The sequence below is a fragment of the Copidosoma floridanum genome, unplaced genomic scaffold (assembly GCF_036245765.1).
Source record: "Copidosoma floridanum isolate Cflo_tuat_1 unplaced genomic scaffold, Cflo_Japanese_pri ptg000020l, whole genome shotgun sequence".
In the NCBI taxonomy this organism is placed as follows: Eukaryota; Metazoa; Arthropoda; class Insecta; order Hymenoptera; family Encyrtidae; genus Copidosoma; species Copidosoma floridanum.
In genome coordinates this window covers 28,435,997-28,458,386 of record NW_028321897.1, presented here as the reverse complement: position 1 = coordinate 28,458,386, position 22,390 = coordinate 28,435,997, and the positions used below count along the sequence as shown (strand labels likewise).

Below are 22,390 nucleotides of genomic sequence, written 5' to 3'. Positions count from 1 at the left end.
TGTTATCGATCAACTTTTTATTATTTAATAGTGTTGCAAATAAGTGTCCTGGATCATGAGGAAAAAGGTGCTTGACATATTTATTAATAATTATTTATTTATTAGATTTGCAATTAGCGCCCCAGGTTATACGGTGATAGGCGCTTGTGTTATTTTAATAATTATTTATTTAAAAGAGTGGCCAGTAAGCGCCCCGGGTCATGAGGTGATAGGCGCTTGTGTTATTTTAATAATTATTTATTTAAAAGAGTGGCCAGTAAGCGCCCCGGGTCATTGGCTGATAGGCGCTTGTGTTATTAAAAATTATTTATTTAACAGAGTTGCCAGTAAGCGCTCGAAGTCACTGAGTGATAAGCGCTTGTGTTATTTTAATAATTATTTATTTAACAGAGTGACCAGTAAGCGCCCCGTGTCATGAGGTGATAGGCGCTTGTGTTATTTTAATAATTATTTATTCAAAAGAGTGGCCAGTTAGCGCCCCGGGTCATTGGGTGATAGGCGCTTGTGTTATTAAAAATTATTTATTTAACAGAGTGGCCAGTTAGCGCCCCGGGTCATTGGGTGATAGGCACTTGTGTTATTAATATTACAATTTTGAATTTTCGCGTGTCTTTGGCAATGCCCCTTCACTGCTGAGTTGTCTGCTCGACGGAACATTCTCCCATAGATCGTATAGCTATATATACGACCTAGGGAAAAAGTTCCGATATTGAATCCGCCTAACCCAACGCTGGGCGCTGGCAATCTCCCTTCTGTTCTCTGCTACTCATCTCTGCGTTATAGAGGCCCTATGCAGGGTCCGTACCATACAACTTTTTTTTGCTTTGCAGGCCTATGTTATAACATAGGCCGATGTACTGAAAAACAGTTACATGGTACGACCCCTGGTATTGTGCCACGGTTACCTCGTTCCGAACGAGTCCTGAGCCCCAGCATCTACAAAACGAAAAAGAGAAAATAAGTACGTGATTGTATACTCTGCCTAGTCCACAAAAAAATTTAGATTAAGTACAAGCACTCAAGTTCATTTGACATGGGATTGTGATCATTGTTAAATGTTTACATGATTTAATTTATAACTGATTTAGTGCCAATCAAAAATTTCTAGTTTAAAGTGCCTATTCAAGTTTCATTAGTTCTACATCTTATATCATTTTTTTTGGCTTACTGAATCTTATGTGTATGGAATCAACTTACGACACACCAACTAAAAAATTGAAACAAAATGTGAGTCTTCACGTGGCTGAGTGTATTCGGCAATTTGAATTGCCACAACAGTTTCCCAGTACCATTACTGAACTTCATTTATCCAAAACAGAATCTGATTTTGATGCATCATGCATGAAAACACAGAAGTTGCCTAGTGTTTCACCGGCACCTTTATCTATAATGAAGTTTATACCAACTAAAGAATTGCCTTTTTTTAATAATCTTAAAAAAATTAAGTTAAAACTGCCAGATGGAACAGATGTAGGGGAGGTAAAAATTGTCCTTCCAAAAACTAATGAAAACGTCAAAGCCAAATGTATCACATTATCTAATTCGGGTAAAAAATCAGAAACATCTGTCACATGGGCCATTGAATCAAACTTATCTATTGAAAAAGATCCAAAAGTTGAAACTATTACGAAAATTCTTAACAGTTCAACTTCGAAAACTAGTGTTACATCACAAAAAACATCTATACCAAACATAGATGCACAATTTATTAGTAGCTCAGATACTGCTGATACAGGTTCACCATTTACAGATACTAATGATTCTCTAAGAAAAAATACAAATCTGCAAAAATTAGCTGTTAAAAATTCTAATTTAGTACTCTTTCAGCACGTTAAAGAATCACAGGTAAATAATTTAAATAGTTGTCCGGGGCCCCAAGAAAAATTGATAAAACATAGATCAAATCAGATTTTCCAACCATTAACAAACAGGTCACGGTCGTTAAAAATCTTTAAAACAAACCTTACAGAATCTGACAATATCACAAATAAAAAAAAAATAATTTTCAAACGTTATGTCAATAATTGTTCTCTGAAAAGAGATAGTTTATTGATGGAGGATTTGAATCAATCACTATCTAGAAATCCTAATTCATCAACTGAATGTGTGAGTTCCAATTGTAACTCAGATAAGAAAACCTTTTATAACAAATCAAAAAATTTTCCAAATATCCTTTACAGAAATAAGACACTTGATAAAAATATGGTTAAAACTCTTGATAATAGTGCTGAAAAATCAAGACTTACATTATTTCATCCTAACTTTCAAACAGATAACATTAGTAACACAAAATGTATGACCACCAATGATGAGGTTAAAGTTTACAAAAAGAAAATACAAATTTTAGATAAAAAGAAGGAATTAGCGAGAGAAAAATTAAGCATCTTAGAAAAAGCTGTTCTTACTATTCAAGATAGTTCTCTTAGAGTAAAAGCCTTGGCTGCTCTTAAAGATTGCGGTATTAAAACAAAAAAAAAAGTCCCACTAAAACGTTTGTTAAATTCGAAAATTATAAACGAATCTCAAACGCAAACTGAAATATTTTCTTTGTTAAAAGAAAAAGAACTTATTCTTGTCACAGAAAAGTCTGATGGTCTATCAAGAATTAAACAAAGAGGTATTGTTATGAAGCAGGCAATTAATGCACTCTACAATGGAGAGTGTGGGAATCAAATCTATTCAAAAGATAAAGAAAAATTTAAACACGAACTAGATGAGTTATTAAAACAAACATTTCCACAAAGTATGGGTCTATTAAAAATAAAAAAAGTTTTATCAGAATCACAAACAACTTTTATCAAAACAATTATTAATCAACTTCAAGCTGATTTAGAAGCTTCTATTAGTTATGATGACAACGGTTATCTTGCGATTCATAGAGCAATCAAGAACAACAACACAATAGAAGTACAAAAAAATATTATAATATTGAAAGCAGTTGGAAAAAGTATTGACATATGTACTAAAGATGAACAGGTAATGCAGACTTATTTTTTATATATTTTTATATATTTTTATATTTAGATAAGCTCTAGCCAAAATTTGTACTTTAAGGTAGTTTTTTCATGACTTTAGTTGAAGGTGCCCCTGTCAAATTGATTTTTTAATCAAAAACTGCGTAAAATTTAAACAACAACTTGTAAATATTATTTATAGAATTAAATTAAGTACTCATTCAAAATTTTAGTTCCAATACTAATTCCATACTAGCTAGGAAAGATTAAAGTAAGCTCGTCAATATGCCACGTGTATGGGTCATTCTACCGAAAACGGTATGTATTTTATGTTGCAACCGATTACAACGTTGTTTAAAGAGATATCGATCTGGAAATTTTTTCAATTATTTAAGGGTCTTAAACTGCTGAAGGTACAACAAAATTCAGACCAATTAAAAAGTATTCCTTCAAGATTCAAGATGCAAAAAGAGGGCTAAATTAGCATTGCGGGGGCTCGTATCTCATTCTAGTCCGGGTCGTAATCTGGAATTCGTGGGAGAAATTATTTGGATAGGATTTTTTTGCATGATCTTACGCAAAATGATCACCTAAAAACGAATTTGCTTGTTGCCAGGCTTCAAAGTTGTAGGAAAAATGTTTAAACAAAATTTTTTAAACAAATTAAAAATATTGTTTATTTTGCCCTGAAAAAAATTTTTTTAGCTTTTTTGAACAATTCTAAACAAAAAAGATGTCTTGCAAATTTTCTCTAAAATCAATACTTTTCGAGATATTAATTGTACAAAGTTTAAAAAACCGTGAAAATCGCCACTTTCAAGTATGTAAAACAACAATAAAAATTAAAAATTTTGATGTTGCCAAAGTTCTCAAATATTCTTCAAACATCCCTTGACAAAATCCTAAGGCGTTTTCGGATGTTATTTTATTGCAAACCCTTCATTTTTAATTTACAATCAAGCGTGTGCATCGTTACGGTCGGCCGCTGCTGGCCGCGGCTCTCATGCTCCGTCTCTTTCCCACTCACGAGGAGTACACGGAATTTACTGGCTCTCATATTTGATTTTAATGGTAAGTATATTATTCTTCTATAGTAATTGTGGGAATAAAAATAATTATACAATCTTTCATACTGATGAAAAATGAGGTTAACCTAACTGTTGCTATATAAACATACATGTATTTAAATAAAAAAAATTATTTTTAGTTAAGCCTGCACACGCTTAATTGTAAATTAAAAATGAAGGGTTTGCAATAAAATAAAATCCGGAAACGCCTTAGGATTTTGTCAAGGGATGTTTGTAGAATGTTTGAGAACTTTGGCAACATCAAAATTTTTAATTTTTATTGTTGTTTTTCATACTTGAAAGTGGCGATTTTCACGGTTTTTTAAACTTTGTACAATTAATATTTCGAAAAGTATTGATTTTAAAGAAAATTTGCAAGACATCTTTTTTGTTTAGAATTGTCCAAAAAAGCTAAAAAAATTTTTTTCAGGGTAAAATAAACAATATTCTTAATTTGTTAAAAAAATTTTGTTTAAACCTTTTTCCTACAACTTTGAAGCCTGGCAACATGCAAATTCGTTTTTAGGTGATCATTTTGCGTAAGATAATGCAAAAAAATCCTATCCAAATAATTTCTCCCACGAATTCCAGATTACGACCCGGACTATTCGTACATTAACAGTTTTGAAGGTGGTTTGCTAGTGGGTTTGTTCACAGTAGTAGCACTCGATACATGTACATACAATACATACATCGAGGTCTTGCGCTCTCGTTGTGCATGCGCAAGTGCGCAAGAAACGTAACGTATGAAGTCATGTAAGGTAAAATGGGGTATAGTTGGACAATGCAGAAATTGCAGGGTATAGTGGGACAGGAGGAGAAACTCGTAACTGGTAAATTCATTTGTCAAAAAATATCCTTCAAAAAATTTCCTAATATTTCTTTATCTTTTAGCTAGATAAGACTCCCAAAATTGATAGTGGTAAACATTGAAGGGAGAATGAATGAAATATTTTATCAAGCTGTTCAAGTACTCGTTTGATGCATACGTCTTAAACGAGGCATTTCGCCCATTTTAGATGTGACACCAAAGTTGACTATCAAGATGATATACCGAAAATACAATTTTTTTCGTATGTTCAAACTATTTATACGTAATAATATGACACTCAAGAATAAGTTTTATTAATTAGATCTTAAAAATAATTACTTTGTCATAAAATATAGCCTGTCCTAGTATACCCTTATTTTCTGCAAACACCATGTAGAAGTGGGACGAGGCTTATCATTGCTGTCCCACTACTGCATCCTTTTTTTTAAAAACTAAGTAGTAGTGGGACAAGTACTTGACAAGACCAAATTCTATTTTAACGACTGTGATTGCATGCTTTTTACTATAGTAATCGTGCGAGTGTCATCAGTCTAATCTTTAATAGTAAAATTAAACTCAAATGTTTTTGTAGGATTAGTAGTTAAGTGAATGAGAGCATTGTTACCTGGTAAATATACATAATCTGAAACCTAACCTCAATGCAATCTGTATTAATCCATCCTACCCAATGTAAAAAAATCAACTTTGCAAAAAATGATATATATTTTTAATAATTAATTTTCATCATACTAATATTGAAAAAAAACTGAACAAAATCAATGCCTCTGAAAATCGTCAACAGAAAAATACAGGTATTAGTTTACTCACATTATATTTTCATTTGGTATTTCAGCCTTTAAAACTTGCTTCTTATCTCCACAGAAGAACCATATAATTCTCCTTTAAAAAATATATTTTCTGTAACCAATTTAAATTTGAAGATCAAGAAGGAAGCAGCTAAGGAAAACCGACCGGTGGTGGTTGTTAATAATTTGATGCATTACTAAAAAAAAAAGAAAAAAAAAGGGAAAACATTGAAAAAGCAGTAGTTTTTAGTTAATAAACAAGAAAAAGAAGAAATAAAAACGCTAAAGAGTACGAAAAAAATTCAAACAAGAAGTTTCAAGAGAGTAAAAAAACTGTAAGGAACAAGAAAAGAAATTAACTTGGAAATTAAAAATTAAAAAAACATTTTTAAATAAGAAAAGCGGATTGCGAATAATCAATAGTACAGGAAATAAAAAAATGTTTATCTAAACTAGAAGACAATGAAAAAGCATTAAGTGCGTGTGAAGTTTTTATTTATTGCAGAGCAATATAAAAAAAAAAAAATTTCAAGACCTTAGAAACTAATATTTATTTGAAACTTGTGTTCACTACTATTATTATCGTGGTTTGTATTATTAATAATTATATTATTTAGTTTATGTTGTATTAGACAATATTTTTTCCTTCATTATTAACAGACATAGTAAGTAGAGATTTTGTGATATCGTTGAAAAAAATGTATATTGAAGAGAAATCCCTATCAATCTATTATTTTTATTATTTAAATACTCTCAAAAGTGATAATTCATCTCTTATAAATAAAAAATTGTGTTCTTACATATGCAAATGACATTTTCATATACTGTCCTACTACTACCACATACAGTGTTCTACTACTGCCGTAATCCTCAAAGACTATGTCCCACTACTGCAGATTTCACGACGTATTTGAAAAATTATTTAATTAAATGGATAATGAGAACCATAGTCAATAAATATTGTTTCCTTAAGGTGGCTCCTCACTAAATCAAAACACTGGAGTATTAAATGATATTTTAAAGGATGATTCTTGAAGGTGCAAGGAGTCATTTCCCAAAATTTTAGACCTCGTCACCACCAAAATTGTTGAAAAAAACTAACTGGAAAATAGACTCTGTAACATAGCCTCTTATGGAGGGTCGTTAAATTGGTGGCGCAGGTTGTATGATATCTCAGCAAAGATACTGTAGTTCCTAATAGAAAACTATGTAGCAGATAGAAGAAATCAGAATCTTTCCAACGACACTCAGGTACTTGGACATTACCATGGGTTTTGTAGGATATTTTGTGAAAATAGTAGATAACTATGCAAGTCACGGAACAGATGAAAAGTGGGGGGCGTCTGCTACACCGAAGAGCGGTAGCCCGCGTAGTTTGAATTGGTCAGAAAGTTGTACGTAAAATGAATAGGAGTTGTGGGGAATCGTAATTATAATAAAAATAAATGAGACGCTGAACTAAGAAAATAATTTAATGCGGGGCTGACTTATGTACTTTTTGTATACATACGTCTGCTCGGGTCACTGTATTGTACGATATAGGTCAACGGTGTAGATGTGACTAAACTTTTTTTGAAGGGACTATAGGTACCTATCCATTTTTAGTCAAGAACCTCCACAGCCAATGAAAAGCTGTGTTGCAGTATGCTCACTCTTCTTGTGGGATTTATAGTGGGGAGCCACCTTAAATGAAGACGTATATATTCAATTAAAAAAAAATTTAGGTAAATTAGCATTGGTGGAACTTAAAAAAAAAAAAATAAATATTTTTTGCTTAAAAAAGTGTTCCACTATACCCCATTTTACCTTATTACTATACATAGGTGAAAAGACGTCAAAATCAACAAATAAACCACTTCTCGATCAAATATCTCAGTAAAATCCACGCTTAGCCCCAACTTTTTAAGTACGAAAAGAAAGCTCGCGATCTTAGCTATAAATCTGTCATTTTTATTTTATTGTCATGAGCGTTTTTGTAGCATTTATGTCGTGAGCATTCATCTGGTTTGGTAAAAATCCATTACTATTCGTATGTCAACCGGCTTGTAAGTATAATTTTCGTAGAGCTTTTACGCCAAATTTTCCACGCTAAGGGGGTCTGAAATTTTGAGTGTAGGTACATTAGGACTTCTATAACAACCTCTCAAAATTTAATTCAGTTCGTGAGACATTCAGGTTTACTGGCGAACCACCTTAAGACATCTGAAATTGAACTTTCGAGTTTATAATTTTTCTCTGGTGTGGAATCTTAAAGTTATGAAGGTAAACATTTTTACGCATTCAAGACAGCCAAGTATAATTGTATTCAAGACTTGAATGTTGTTGAAGTTGCGGGACTAAATCTTATAAATGTAATATTTCAACGGAAAATACTCACACAAACGCTCACTATTGAATTTGGGTGTTTAAATTAGGGCGTTTTGTATTTTACAACGGTCGAATATGTTGCTGGAATTTTTACGATTTTTCCATTTAATAGTGCTGCAGGCTCGTTTATCAACTCAGAACATCCAATCACGAAACCCTTTAATGAGAACTTATAAGGAATTTGTAGCCAATTTGTAGTAAATTTATAGTGCAAGAACTGATTTTATAGAACCTCAATATCATCCGATACACACAGATGTGCCAACTTGATATCAAGCTAGCACATCTTTCCGCAAAGTGGGGCATTCAGGGGGATGGAAAAAACAATATCGACGGCTCGCTAAAAGACAGAGCCAACTCAGATAATATGTGAAAAAGGAGCCAACTCGAAATTTGGGTTGAAAAATCAGTCAACTCAGATTTGGCTTGAAACAGGAGTCAACTCAGGTTCGGATTGAAGAAGGAGCCAACTCGAAAGTAATTTGTTTTCATTAAGTTTTGTCGTGGTAGCACTGACATTCACAATATATGTATACCTATATAAACAAACAAACATTTTTCAATTATCCAAAGTTTCAGAAAAATAATTTATGTTATTGTTACAGAGCATACCTACTGTACTTATTAAATTATGTGCTTTACAAGTCTGCTGTGATCAGACGTAATTCTATGATCAGACTGTGGATGAAACTCATTTTCAGTGTTATTTAAAAAATTTTTAACTAATTTTTTTGTTTTGAAACATAGTCTTGAAAAATCAACTTGTTTCAACTACAAATAATATTTTTTTGTTAGCTCAAGTTTAAATAGTTGTATTTTCTATGTATAATATTTTCTCCCTCCTATGATCACAGCAGAAAAGTAAAGTACAAATTAAATAAGTATAGCACGCTCTGTTACAATAACGTAAATCATTTTTCTGAAACATTGGATTTTTGAAAAATCTTTGTTCGTTTGTATAGGTATACATATATTGTGAATACCAGTGCTACCACGACAAAACTTGATAAAAAAAATTATTCCCGAGTTGACTGCTTCTTCAATCTGACCCTGAGTTGGCTCCTTTTTTAAGCCAAATCTGAGTTGACCGCTTTTTCAACCCAAATTTCGAGTTGGCTCTTTATTCACCAATTATCTGAGTTGGCTCTGTCATTTACCGAGCCGTCGATATATTTTGTAGCTAATTTGTAGCTTCCAGATGCACATCTCATATCTAGTCTAGAAATAGTCAATTTCGAGAGCTTTTTTTACGTATTAGTATCTATGCATCTGTATGCGAAGCAAGTACTCATAAAATTTGCATACACTGTGCATGCAACAGAATTTGTGCTTTATGTAGTGTAAACTAAAAAAGTTACAATAACTAAACGGCAGTTAAAAATAAATTACATAAATTGCAATAAATAAATAAATAAATAAAAATACTAAATTTTTTTTACATATAATAACAGTCGTGGCACAACTTTTTCATTACGCGCTCGAAAACTCGACGATTTTTTTAAACCATCTACCTTCATCCAGGAGGTATTTCTACGACGGTAAATGTGACACATTATGATTAGTTAGTTGTACAGTTATAACTACGGCGTCGTAATCATCCAACTGCCTTGAAACCAACAACACCAACAAAAAAATTTCTTCTTTTCCGTAAAAAAGTTCTGCATAAATTTAGAAAGTTGGTCTAGTGTAACTGCTTGGTTTTCTTTTTCTTGGTTGAATACATCAAAGATGACAAAGTCTCCTTAAGCAAACATATATTGTCAGAATAAAACTAGTTTTGTCAATTAGTGTTATTGTTTCTGTATTAATTTAATGCTTCAATTTTCATTGAATGTTAATATCTTTAATGGATTACACCGTGTTGTATAGGTTGTATGGTATTCCCGTGAGACAATTCTTCCTGCCGTATTTCTTTACGTTATAATAATAAAAAAGTATTAGTAATCAGGTATACATGTTTTGGACCGAATTGACACCTTGGACAAGAGAAAGCGTTAACATAAAAATTGTTTTGAGGAAAGTGATTACTTATGTTTGGGTTAAAGAACAACATATATTTCGTCAAAAGAAACATCACAGAAGTAATAGTTATTGAATGTCAATAAATAAGTAATTATGTGAAAACTTACTCAATTCTAAAGAGAATAGCTCGACCATATTTTAAGAACTGTAATGAATTAAGATGCTTAGAATTCTGTACCTTTTCAATGTTTATCACGAAAAAAGTTTTTATAAATGCTTTTTTCAACCTAAATCAAAGTTAGCGTTTTCTTTAGGGCAATTTTACGTTAGTAATTTGTTGGAGTCAATTTTTCGTTAGCGCTTTTTTCCAGGCAATTTTGACAATTTTGAGTTAGTACTCTCTTGGACCAAGGCGTTAAAGTCAGTTTGTCAGAAGACATTAAATAAAAAATCGAAAAAGTTTAAAAAACCGTTTTTGTGTTTGTTTGATTGTTTTTTTTTTTTTTTTTTTTTTTTTTTATGGTAACAATGGATCCAAAAAAAATTAAAAAAAAAATTAATATCTAAATATAACTTTGAAAATAAAATGAGTTTGGCTAAATTACAGTCTATTATTATCTATTATGTAAAATATAAAATATAAATATTATCTAATATTAAATATATATTGACGCCCCAGACGAAGATTGTTCCTGCTTCGAAGCCTGGACGAAGACGAAGTCCTTTTACTATGCCTGGACGAAAATTATACCTTTTCCAAGTCCGGATAAAGACTAATGCCCTTTTCTGGAGTTCAAATGAAGACCATGTCTTTTTCCGGAGTTTGGACAAATACTAGCATGATTCACGAAAAGTGACAATAGTAAAATTGCTGTTTGTGAAGGTATCAATAAGAAATCATAAGAATGTCACTAAACAAATACGTTCACACGTGCACACCACTGAAACACGTATATTGAAAACTTTTGACTGATTATGGATTCATTGTTTTAACGTCGAAATTAAATTACTTTAAAATCGGTATTTCCTTACGTTACTAAGAAAAATACTCTAACATTACTAATTAAAATTAAAAATATGAATGAAGTAATACTAAAATTTTTATCTTTATAACAAACTCAAATTGCAGAATAGTACAATAAACATCCACTCATAGTATTTCAGCTTTTATGTACCTAAAAAAGCCAGTAGGTAATCGTTAATTTATCAAGTGCAATCCATCTAAGCTCACCTTGCATTTAGGTTTGTAATTTGAATATTGTAAACCATCGCAAAAAATTCTAGTATTCATTTTGGAATAGAAGAATTAATTCATGCCAAGAAAAAAAAAAGATGTAGTACTCATCCAAGCTAAAAAAAAGCATAAATTTCGCCAGGACGCGAGAAAAAGGTATAGTTGTCGCCTGGATTAAAAAAAGGCCATAGTTTTCGTCCAGACTAAAAAAACAGGCTTAGTTTTCGTCCAGACTCGAAAAAAGGGCATTGTCTTCGTTCGGAACCAAAAAGGGCATAGTTTTCGTCTGGACTAGAAAAAGGAGCACAGTCTTCGTCCGAGACAAGGAAACGGCATAATCTTCACCTGGAGCATCTATATTGTCAATCATATACAATTTTTTTACGGAATGTCTTGATTTCCAATATTTTTCTCGTTATTTTTGTGTTGAGAAACCTGCCAAAAAGAAATTTCCTGATATTGAATATAATAGAAACTGTGTAATTGAAGGCCTGACAACAGAAAAAAGAAAGTAGCGTACAATCCGAATCTTAGTATTATATAACTAAATGTCAAGACTAAAAAGATACTTATTTGATTTGAACGTAAAAAGATGCACTGTATAATTCTCTACAAACATCGATTACATAAATTTCGTTTCGAGCAAATTACAAAAATTGTCAATACTTTTCCTGCCGTTCTTTAGATCAAAAGTTATATTTATTGCGCTACATTTACATTAACATTCTTTCTCTTGCAATAGTAACGCTTTTCTTATCTGTACTATCTCCTTAGGGGCTGTCCATTCATTACGTAAATACCTGGCGGGGGGGGGGGGGCGAATAGAAACTGAGTTACGGTATATGGATGATTGGATCCAGACTGGATCTGTTATACGGATCTAGTCTGGGGTCATTGTGTTTGACGTTGTGGATCCATTCTGGATCCGTTTTGGCTACATTTCTGGATTATACATCACGTGATATACCTGGAGGGAACATCTGTCTGCTTTGATGTTTACTTCAATTTTTTTATATAATATAATATAGAATAACAAAATCTTAATAAAATATCATGAAATCAGTCTTAGTTTATAATGTAGAAATAAGGTAACAAAAAATAAGGCAGACTAAAATCTTAATTATAAGTAATGCTTTTCTTACGTTTAAAAAGTGCTTTTCATCATTTTAGGTTAAGCATACAAAACATTGATACCTCATATTAACTGATCATAATATTTACATATGAGTGCAAAAAGCAAATACGTTATAGAAAATATCACAAGTGAAATAAAAAACTTAACAATCTGATTTATTTTAATATTCACAGTGACGAAAGATAAAATCTTACAATAGATACTACAGCTTACATATCCAGTCTGGATCCATTCTTTATCCATTATATGGAAGTTCTATTATCACGAGGTTCTGAGAATGCTTCTCTCACAGCAAGCATTTATAATTAAATTTTTGTTAATAAATTTGTATATAGTTTTAAGCAATACGATAATTTATTAATCCGCTGATCCCGATTCACACTCGCGACGATTGCCATCATAGCATTACTTCCCGACTCAAACAGCCGTGTCACGCTATTTTTTCACTTTCTATTTTAAGGCCTTCGTTTTTATCTTTAGTGTAATTTAAGAAGACCACTTAAGGACGTTCAGTAGAGATAGCGGGGGAAACATTTGCGGGGCAAGGGGAAACCAGTGATGAGTGAAAATTTGACAACGCCGTGCAGGTCTTCAATGTGTGAGTGTTCATGTACACGCATCAGGTGTGTGCACTGTCTGTCGTAACCGACGCGCAATGCAGCAGACGAGCACGAGTTATACGTGTATATTCAATATTTTTGTGATGAAGCAGTATTGTATTTATATTCGTAGATTTTATTCGTAAAAAAGACCAAAGCCAAACAGTATAACCTCCAAACTACGACAAATGAGAAAGGAACATAAATAGTCGTAAATTTGAAATTTCGTAAGAAAAATAAATAACATGTTATTAAAATATATTGTTATTTTCTTCTGGGGAGGGGTGGGTGTAATGTACATACGTTCATACGCACATAAGCTTGTATTTTATACGAAAATATCTACGATAATATTGAAATATTTACTGATTGACGTCCCAGAGCATTTTGAATGTCCCGCCACTTGCGACGTTGCCATTGCGTTTCTATCGAACTTTTATTTATTTTTTTATACGTTAACAAATCAGACGATCGTTGCGAAACTTGGTTTACATTAAACTCATAAAATTATCTATGATATACAAAAAATTGGCAAAATTCAGTGGGCCAATTTGCTTAAAACTGAGTTTTAATCAGTTTTCCTACAAGTGACCGTGTTAAAATGACTGAGCTTTGAAATTTAATGTCTCGAAAACAAAACAGATGAACCTCTTAAAATTTTGACAGGTTTATTGCAACAACAACAAGAACATCTGGTCAAAATTTCAGAAAAATTCACTGGAAAATTCTATCTCTACCGAACGTTCTTAAAGCTGCCCAGGACAACTACTGGCATATCTGTATATCAGTACTACTAAAATGCCGTAAGAACTCCATTCAAAGTTCTGGAACAAATCTCTCAACTGCCAAATAATCAAAACATTTGTGATGTGATGAAACTGTAATTTTTAACGTTATCTTGCATGTAAATCAATATATTTTTATTGATAAAATCGTAGAACTAATGACAATTGGAATTAAAGAAACTAATGAAATTTTATGTAATTCTTAAGAAACTGTTCCAATAAAAAATATCAAAATGCAGAAACGACCTTTTTTTAATATAATTATATATTTTTATGTTTTTTTGTAACTATCGTGCGTGAAAAAAAACGTTTATTGTACTTATTTCAGTTAAATTATTCTTGACCTATTCCTCAACTCCGTATGTTTGGCAATCAGTGTTGCATATTTGGACAGTACTTTTTATTAAATTGTCACTGGTATTTATATATAGATAAATGTGTTCCACTATTTGAGCTGTCAAGTTATAAGTTGATTGAAAATTACATTTTCGACGTAAGTTTGTTAATGTGAAACTTGGAAATTCTTGAAACAATTGTCTTGCGAGCTATCAAACTTATACTTCTGAATTAATAACATGTACTTTCCCTGGTAAAATTTTTGATACTTTTGTTACGTCGGCGCAATGTATTATTTGAGTTTAAGCTTGCGCTTAATAACTCATAATTCACATGATTCACACTAGGCGCATAGGTGAAAAGCGGGGTGGTGGTTAGTGAAGTAGTTTGATGGGGTATTCGATGAGAGGAAAAGACAACTGTTTTGGATGGTTTGAAGCAGTTGCCGTGCAATATCTCAATGCATTCATTCGTGATGCGCCTTTGTATTATCAACGTTGCTCAGAGCGATGTGTCAAATGGTGTCCCGTTCGCGATGTAGAGGTTATCAATACCGCAACGAGTAAAGGTAGTTTAATGGTGGCCGTTACCATAATAACAACAATAATAATGGTAATTATAATGATATTAATAATAATAACAATAATAATAATAATAATAATAATAATAATAATAATAACAGTAAGGATAATGATAAAAATATTAGTACTTCGTCTGTTGCGAGTTAACACAATTAAGTTTACAAGTAGTTTGACCGATTAAAGTGTTGCAAAAATTATTCAGAATTTTGATAGAATTTTAGTCAACATGTTTTTCGCTGCTAGTCATTGGAGAGGGAGTCAGCTCGTAGTGCCCTGGAAAATCGGAAATTTCGTTAACTGTGTTGGAGGTAGGAGTACAGACTCTCTCTCACTCGACATCTCTGAGTCAGGAAAAGGAAAAGGTCTAACATTCCCGTGGTTCTTTAGATTACATAATATTCAAAATCATATTGAAAAAGAAAACGAGTTATCTGCAATAATGATAATGAGTTTAAAAATTGTTAATTTACAATTTAAGTAATTTTTGTCTTATGTTACCTGTTTGAAGAGTGTGTCAATTATATACTTGTGTTACGTGGGAATTGTGGAGCTTGGGGGTGTAAAGGGATTGTATACACGTGGAAGAAAGTATATGTCCGTTTATTAGTGTCTCAAAGCGAGAGCAGTCGCGTGCATGGCGTTAGGTTCGGAGGCTGATCGGAGAGGGAGCGAGCGGAAGAGCTGATAACGCTCGGGCCCACCGCCGAAAGGTGATCATCATACTCTGTATCCGCTGCTCATGCGCCGTGAGAGGTGAGTCTTGGGTGCGAACTTACAAAGGCTCTAGATACTGTACGTCACACGTCCGAGGCCACGCGGTCATCGTCCTCGATGGCCATACTGGTTTGTGTGTGCGAGTATATTTGTGTTATGTTGTCTGTGAATTATTTGTGTATACAAAATTCTTCTTGTTTGCGCTGCTCTCTTTACATTATTTTTGTATAATTATATTTTTTGTATGGTTAACATTTATTTAATTATTCTTTTTATTTTTATTTTTTATTTATTTATTTATTTATTTTTTTTTATCTGTACACATCTTATGTATAACTCTTTTTATTACATCGTCGATCTTAATGATCATCGTGGATTGGTTGTTAACTGAGCCGGTTGTCTTCTGCCTTCTGATCCTACCCGCTCGCCCAGTAGCACTTGTACCTCTCGTGCGTTAACCATGGCCCTCTGGGTTGACAAGTCTTGTAGTACTGAGTTGGTGTTTCCGCGGTTCCTCTCCTGTCCGCCTGTAATCATTCTCAAACCTTTAAGTATTATTGGACCCCCCCCCCCATTTTAAAAATCCAAAAGATCTGGCTGCCACTCCTTGGGCTATTTCCGCTGGCAACAATGCGATATTCCTTCCAATTTGAGAATTCCTCCTTTGTTTGTACTAACTCGTGTGCCCGTTAAAGTATATCCGCTAGCTTTGTACCTGTTTTTATCCTATCGTCAAGTCCGTGCTCCTGGTTATCGACTTCCTGTAGTCCGTCTCTTTTTATCACTGCTTTTATTAATTCCAATAACATGCCTCCTTCAGTCCCTTTCACCTTTTGTATTATATCCTTCAAGCTTCGATTTGCGCTTTCAAGCTTCATTATGCGATTTTCACCTTCCTCTTGTCCTGGATCCAGTCTTGTATCCGATGCTTGAGCTATACAGTCTCTTGCTAAGCTGACTACCCCAGAATCCACCACCTTCAGTGTCTTGTGTTCGGTGTGTTCACATTGTATGTGGACTTTGTCCTTTCCCGTGGTGGTAAAGGCATGTTGGTTTTTAGCGTGTTGACGTGTCCAAAATGTGCCCTTTAACTTGGCCAATATTATTGGACATTCTTCTGGTTTCTTCACTGCAATCCCCAATGTGATACGTATTTCACAGGGGTGGTCCTCTTCGACCTTCTGTGTTGGCTCCATTTGTGTGCATATTCGTGTTCTTCCTAGTCTTTTACATAGTTTTATCACCTCTTGCGGTATTGGCGTAAATCTTCTCTCACTAACACTGCTCGCTATGTATTCGTATGTTGGCTGCAAGTATGCCACTAAATCCGTAGTATTTGAGCCATTTCGTTCCACTGGTAATGATGATATCCTAAGAAGGTCCAAATTTTCTTTCGTAACCAGTGGTATCCGTATGTAACATATTATTCTGCCATGGTCGTTATTTCTGAGATTTCTCCAATTTCCTCTTCTGTAGTTGTATTTTCTCTTACTGGGAACTGTAGATCTGGTCTCAGCTGCTCTGCCAAAACTTTTGCTTCCAAAATCGCTCTCAATGCCGCATCTGGTATTTGTGTCGTTCCCCGACTCGCCAAGTATATTATGTCAACCGTTGTTCCAAATTTTGTTATAAGTTTCTCGTCTAAGTGTTGAAATTCGCCCACCATTCCTGTAACTCTGTCATAATCGCTGAAGTATTATGCAAACATTTTTAAAGCTTCCTCCGTTATTCACCCAGTTTTATGTTTAAACGTTTTTATATCCTGAAGGTATCGTTCACGGTTTCCATATGTTGTGACTCTAATTTGTTTCGTGAAGTACTAAGTTGTTTCCATTGTGTTAGTCGAGACTGCCTCTACTAACTTTTGTGTTTTCTCTTTTTCCGCGTCAGTCTTACCCCCCTGCAGCGCTTGCACCGTCTTGATTTGATCACCGATCTTTTGGCCTACTACTGTTCTATATGCCTCTTTTACTCTATCCAAGGCTCTTAGAACTTTTTCTGTTATGTACTCTACTTGTTCTATACATTCGTGTTCCTTTTTCACCGTCACCCTGCACTTCCATTTTGTTTGCCTTTTCGCGTTTAAAAACGAATTTACCTCCTCGATAACGTCATTTCAATCTACATACCATATCATTTTCCAAGTTGATGCGACCGCTTGGACTGGGCCCAAGCTCTCCACTAATATTTCAGGGTTTCTTTCAATTACCTCTATCTCTCCAGGTTGCTGTGTCTCTGGCATGGTTCCAGCCCTGAAACACAAGATTTGTATTCTTTTTTTTTGTTTATACAGTTAAATGGCTGCTCATCTCATATGTCGTACAAAGGCCACGCTTACGAGAGAAGTACACTGATTTGGTCTTGTTGCTTCTAATATCTTGTTTTTTTATTTGCTTCTTACTCTTATGCGATTTGTTTTTGTTATTCTGCTTTATTCCTCGAGTTTCCTATTATCTAACAATTAGGTTTTTATAACGCATGCTTTCTTAATTTTATCTACGTGTGTAATTCTTGTTTCATTGCCTTGTTTCAGTTTTATATTGTGGTTCTTGTAATTTATTTCTACGATTTCGTATGGTCCTTCGTAGTGATCCTTATATATTTTTTTGGCTCTTTAAGTACATAGACCATTTCCCCTTCCATGAAAAATCTTGTGTTCAATTTTTTGTCATAATAACATTTGGACCTGTACTTCGCCTGAACTTGATTTATGGCTGCTATTATCCTTATCCGCGTCATGGTTTTTATTACGTCTTCTACATATTCATCATACGTTTGTTCATTCATTGTTTTCTTGAAGCTAGATGGGATTTTGGCTGGGTAGCCTAGCAATACTTCTTGAGGCGCTATCCACATTGCTGAGTGTTTTGTCGAATTGTAAGCGCACATGCACATGCCTAAACGATCGTCCCAAAAGTCATCTTCATTTACGTACGCCTTTAAATATTCCGTTAATGCATGATGCATTTGTTCTATTGCGCTGTGTGGATAGAAGGCTGTTGTTCCCATTTTGTCTATTTTAAATACTCTTGTAAACTCTTCCAACAGTTTGTTTTGGAAATGTGCACCTTTGTCTGACAGCATTTTCTCTGGGGCGCCAAAGTATGCAATTAATCTGTTTAAAAGTGTTTTTGCTGTTTCTAAAGCCGTCGCTCTTTTTACTGGTACAAGAATTATATATTTCGTGAGCCCGTCCTGAATTGACAATATGTGACTATTGCCATGTGCCGATGGTTTGTTTATTGGGCCATAAAAATCAATTGATATTTTTTCGAATAGCCTAGCTGGTGTATCTGTTACAACTAGAGCCTGTTTTGTTTTTACTTTAACAGGTTTCTTATTTGGGCATGATTCACAACCTAACACGAACTGACGTACGTCCTGTCGCATATTTCGCCAATAATAGTCTTCCGCAATTTTGTTGTAAGTCTGGTTCATACTTCCGTGGCCTCCTACCAATAACTCGTGGTATTCTTTAAGTACATTAAATCGTTGCTCCACTAGTGGAACTACTAAATTGTTTAAGTACAACACCACCGATATTTTTGTGTTTTCGAAGGTGTTTTCAAATTGCTCTGTGAAATAGTCCCACTGTAAAACGCTAAGTATTGCTAGATCTCGTATAATACCTACTGACGTCGACTTGTTAAACAACATAAGCTGTTTTAAAGACGATATGCATTTCTTAATATCTGATTTTAATTCCGCACTGTCAAAGTGCTCTTTCATGTATAATTGCATTACTGACACTTTTCTTGCTCTTGATAGAAAGACCTCTCCAACCCTTCTATTTTCTTTATTTATGGCTGTTGGATTTATATAACCTCTCTTGTAAAGCTATGGCTTCTGTGTCCGGTATGTTTTCTGTTATTGTACAGGAGGCTAAGTTGTCAATGTATCTAAATGGGTGTTCGTTTATTTTCTTAAGCCTTTGGAATGGTGGTATATCATTATCATCCTCTGGCTTTCAGGGTGGTTTTTGTATTGGTAGTCGTGTCCGGCAAGCTCTGTACCTATCTTAACCTGGTATACTTATATTGATTTTGCCATTATCCGTGCTTTTGGCATTATCATCTGCCCCCATGTTCTCATTAAGTAACTCTTTTCCATTTTCATTATTGCTAATTTCTTTTTTGTGGCTTTCATTGCTCACGTCGTCATCCAATATTTTTGGTGTTTTTCGTTCCGCTATTGGGCTTTGCTCATCCGGTGGTTCCGGTGGGGGTGATGGTGGATCGCGCATCTTTGGTATTCGTTTTTCTTTTGGTTCAAAATCCGACCCATCACTCGTCTCGGTATCTGTTTTGTTATTTTCCTTTGTTTTCTTATTAATTCTACCCTTGATTTTCTGTCTCGTACATGGGAACTTGTTTTCTTTCCTTTTCCTCAATGTTGCTCGTCTCGCTCCTCGTACTATCTTACTGTCTTTATCACTTGAATTTTTGTATAGTTCATCTATTGATTTATAACGTCTTTGTCCTTTATCGCAGAGCGCCTGATAGTGCTTCGGCTCATACCGCATGTGCTAATATTCATCTCCTTTTTTTCTAGTGTAGTGATGACACATTGGAGGTTCATCTCCATTTACGTAGTGCACACATATGTTCTTTTTGAACTCCTGAAAAAAGACAAAAATGCACTCTCCGTCCCCAAACTCATAATCCTTGCTTTCACTTTTCTCTTCCCCACTTTTATCTTCCGTACTTACTGTTCCCTCTTTTTCTTTGTTTCAATCACCTTCTTTACTTGAATCCCTGCTGCTATCTTTTACCTCCCATACATCTATTCTGACTCCTGCTTTTCTCTCTACCTCTTTTTTTCTGATGTCGACAAAAACTTGTTTTTTGAGTCCATCTGTCTTTTCTTGGAACATGCTGGGAAGGTCGTTCAGCTTTTTTAGATCATTTTCTGCAAAATTGTTAAACTGTTTTTGCCTTTCCTGTCGTGGATTTTCTGATTCTGTTTCTTCCCCGAACATTCGATCCTCCGAAGTACTACGATTTTTTGAGCTTCTCTCCTTTCTGTCGTCTCTCTCTTTCCCATGCTCTGATCCGTTCAAGCATATTTTAATTTCCTCCCAATTATTGTGTTTAACTTTTGTCCTTTTTTCCCAATTCACTATTATATTTTCTTCAGTCTGTGTGTTTCTTACAGGAGTGACCGAAAAGTTCTGTCTACTTCTGTTAAGAGTGTCGAGCTGCCTTAATCTTTTCTTCCTTTGCTTCCTTTTGCCTTGTTAAGTGGTCTATGACGATTTAAGGTGTGCTCGTTTTTTGTACCCCTTTTATTCAGCCCTTCTCTTTCTTTATGAGCCCCAATCTATTCTTTAGTGGCCCCTGTGATAAGATTTTCTCTTCAGTTTGTTGTTTCGCCTCAGCTTCTTCCTCCGAACACAATTCCACTTCAGTCTTTTTCTTCCTAGATTTTTATGTGATGAATCTAAATCTGATTCCACTACTACTTTCTTTAACTTACCGTCGATCCGTATTTTTGATTTTGCCCTAATTTTGAATATACGCCCTGGCGGGCCATCACTTACAACACCCTCTTTCTTCTCTTGAGTTCTACTCGTGGTAGTTCTGGGTTCTTTTCGCCCTCTTTTATGACTGGGTTTCTTGAAAGAGCATCTGGTGCGTTGTTTAAGATACTTGGTCGATAAATGATGTCGAAATCATAACCACGCAACTCTGCCTTTAATCTGTTAAACCGAATGACGGGTTTTTTGGACGTGTTAAAATGTTTCAACGGCTCGTGATCCGTAACCACCGTGAACTTCCTGCCATTCAGATAAGGTCTAAACTGTTCCTTTGCAAAAACTACTGCTAGCAACTTTTTATCATACGTTGGATATCTGAGTTCACTCGATAGCACCGTGACGCATATTCACACGGTTTGTCCTTACCTATCTCTCCCTGGCTAAGGATTGCCCTGATGGCATAATCCAACGCGTCTGTTGTTACAATGAACGGTTTACTTGAGTCCTGTGCTGTTAATACAGGTTCCGAACATAGTGCATCCACTAGTTTTTTAAAGGCCTTTTCCTCTTTTTCGCCCCATTTAAACTCCGTACTTTTCCTTGTCATTGTAGAGAATGGTCGCGCTATCTTTGCATAATCTTTTATGAATTTTCTGTAGTATCCCGTGAATCCAAGAAACTGATCAATTTTCCTTGTATTTGTCGGTCTTGGATATTCTTTTGCGGCTTCGATCTTCTTCGGGTCCGTCTTTATCTTACTATTTCCAACCACGTGACCAATAACTTTTGCTTCTTTCTTCAAAACCTGACATTTTTTTGGCTCTATGGTCATGTTTGCTTATGCCAGTCTTTCTATCAATTTTTGAAGCGTTTCTCGTGTTCTTCGGGAGTTGCTGCGAAGACCATGATGTCGTCCATGTATACTTCAATTTCTCGCCCTTGTAGATCGGCTAGAGCTAACGTTATCGCCCTCAGAAATATATTTAGTGACTCTGAGCACCCCATTGACATACGTTTATATTGATAGTGCCCGTCGGGTCCCGAGAATGTAGTTTTATGCGCGTCCTCTTCTTGAATTTTAATTTGGTGGAATCCACTCTTTAAATCAACTACTGTGATGTACTTAGCGGCCTCTAAGTGCTCCAATATGTCGCTTTGAAAGGGTAGTGGGTAACAGCTTCTAACAGTTATTTCGTTCAGTTGTTTAAAATCTGTGACCAGTCGCCACCTCTTCTTGCCGTTTTGTCCTGGTAGTTAAGGAACTATCCATATATTTGAGTTATATAGGGACTTTGACGGTTCTATTATATCCAAATCCATCAATTTTTGAATTTCTTTCCTGATGTTTTTCTTAACCGCGGGCGGCTATCCAAATTTTCTGACCACTCCCGGCTTATTTATTGTAGTCTCTATTTTGTGTTTAATTAAATGAGTTGTTTTTAACGGTTCTTTGTCCAACCCAAACACAAACGGATTGATCGATATTAATTTTCTTTTGTGCTGTAACTCTTCTTTATTACAGCCCTCAGTGTGAATCAGTGTCATAATTTTTTCAATTCTTTC

At 34.4% G+C, this 22,390-nt stretch overlaps 1 protein-coding gene across 3 annotated transcripts in view; it reads left to right on the top strand.

The window, feature by feature from the left end:
* The first annotated feature begins 786 nt into the window (after positions 1-786).
* The window catches only part of LOC106641858 (uncharacterized), a 94,142-nt gene continuing 72,538 nt past the window's right edge, over positions 787-22,390 (top strand). For all 3 annotated transcript variants that reach the window (XR_016293123.1, XM_014356421.2, XM_089593927.1), the window contains exon 1: positions 787-2,976. Coding sequence is in view for 2 of the 3 variants with exons in the window: in XM_014356421.2 (XP_014211907.2) it covers positions 1,177-2,976 (1,800 nt within the window). In the remaining variant the exon portion in view is untranslated. The remainder of the gene's footprint in view (positions 2,977-22,390) is intronic.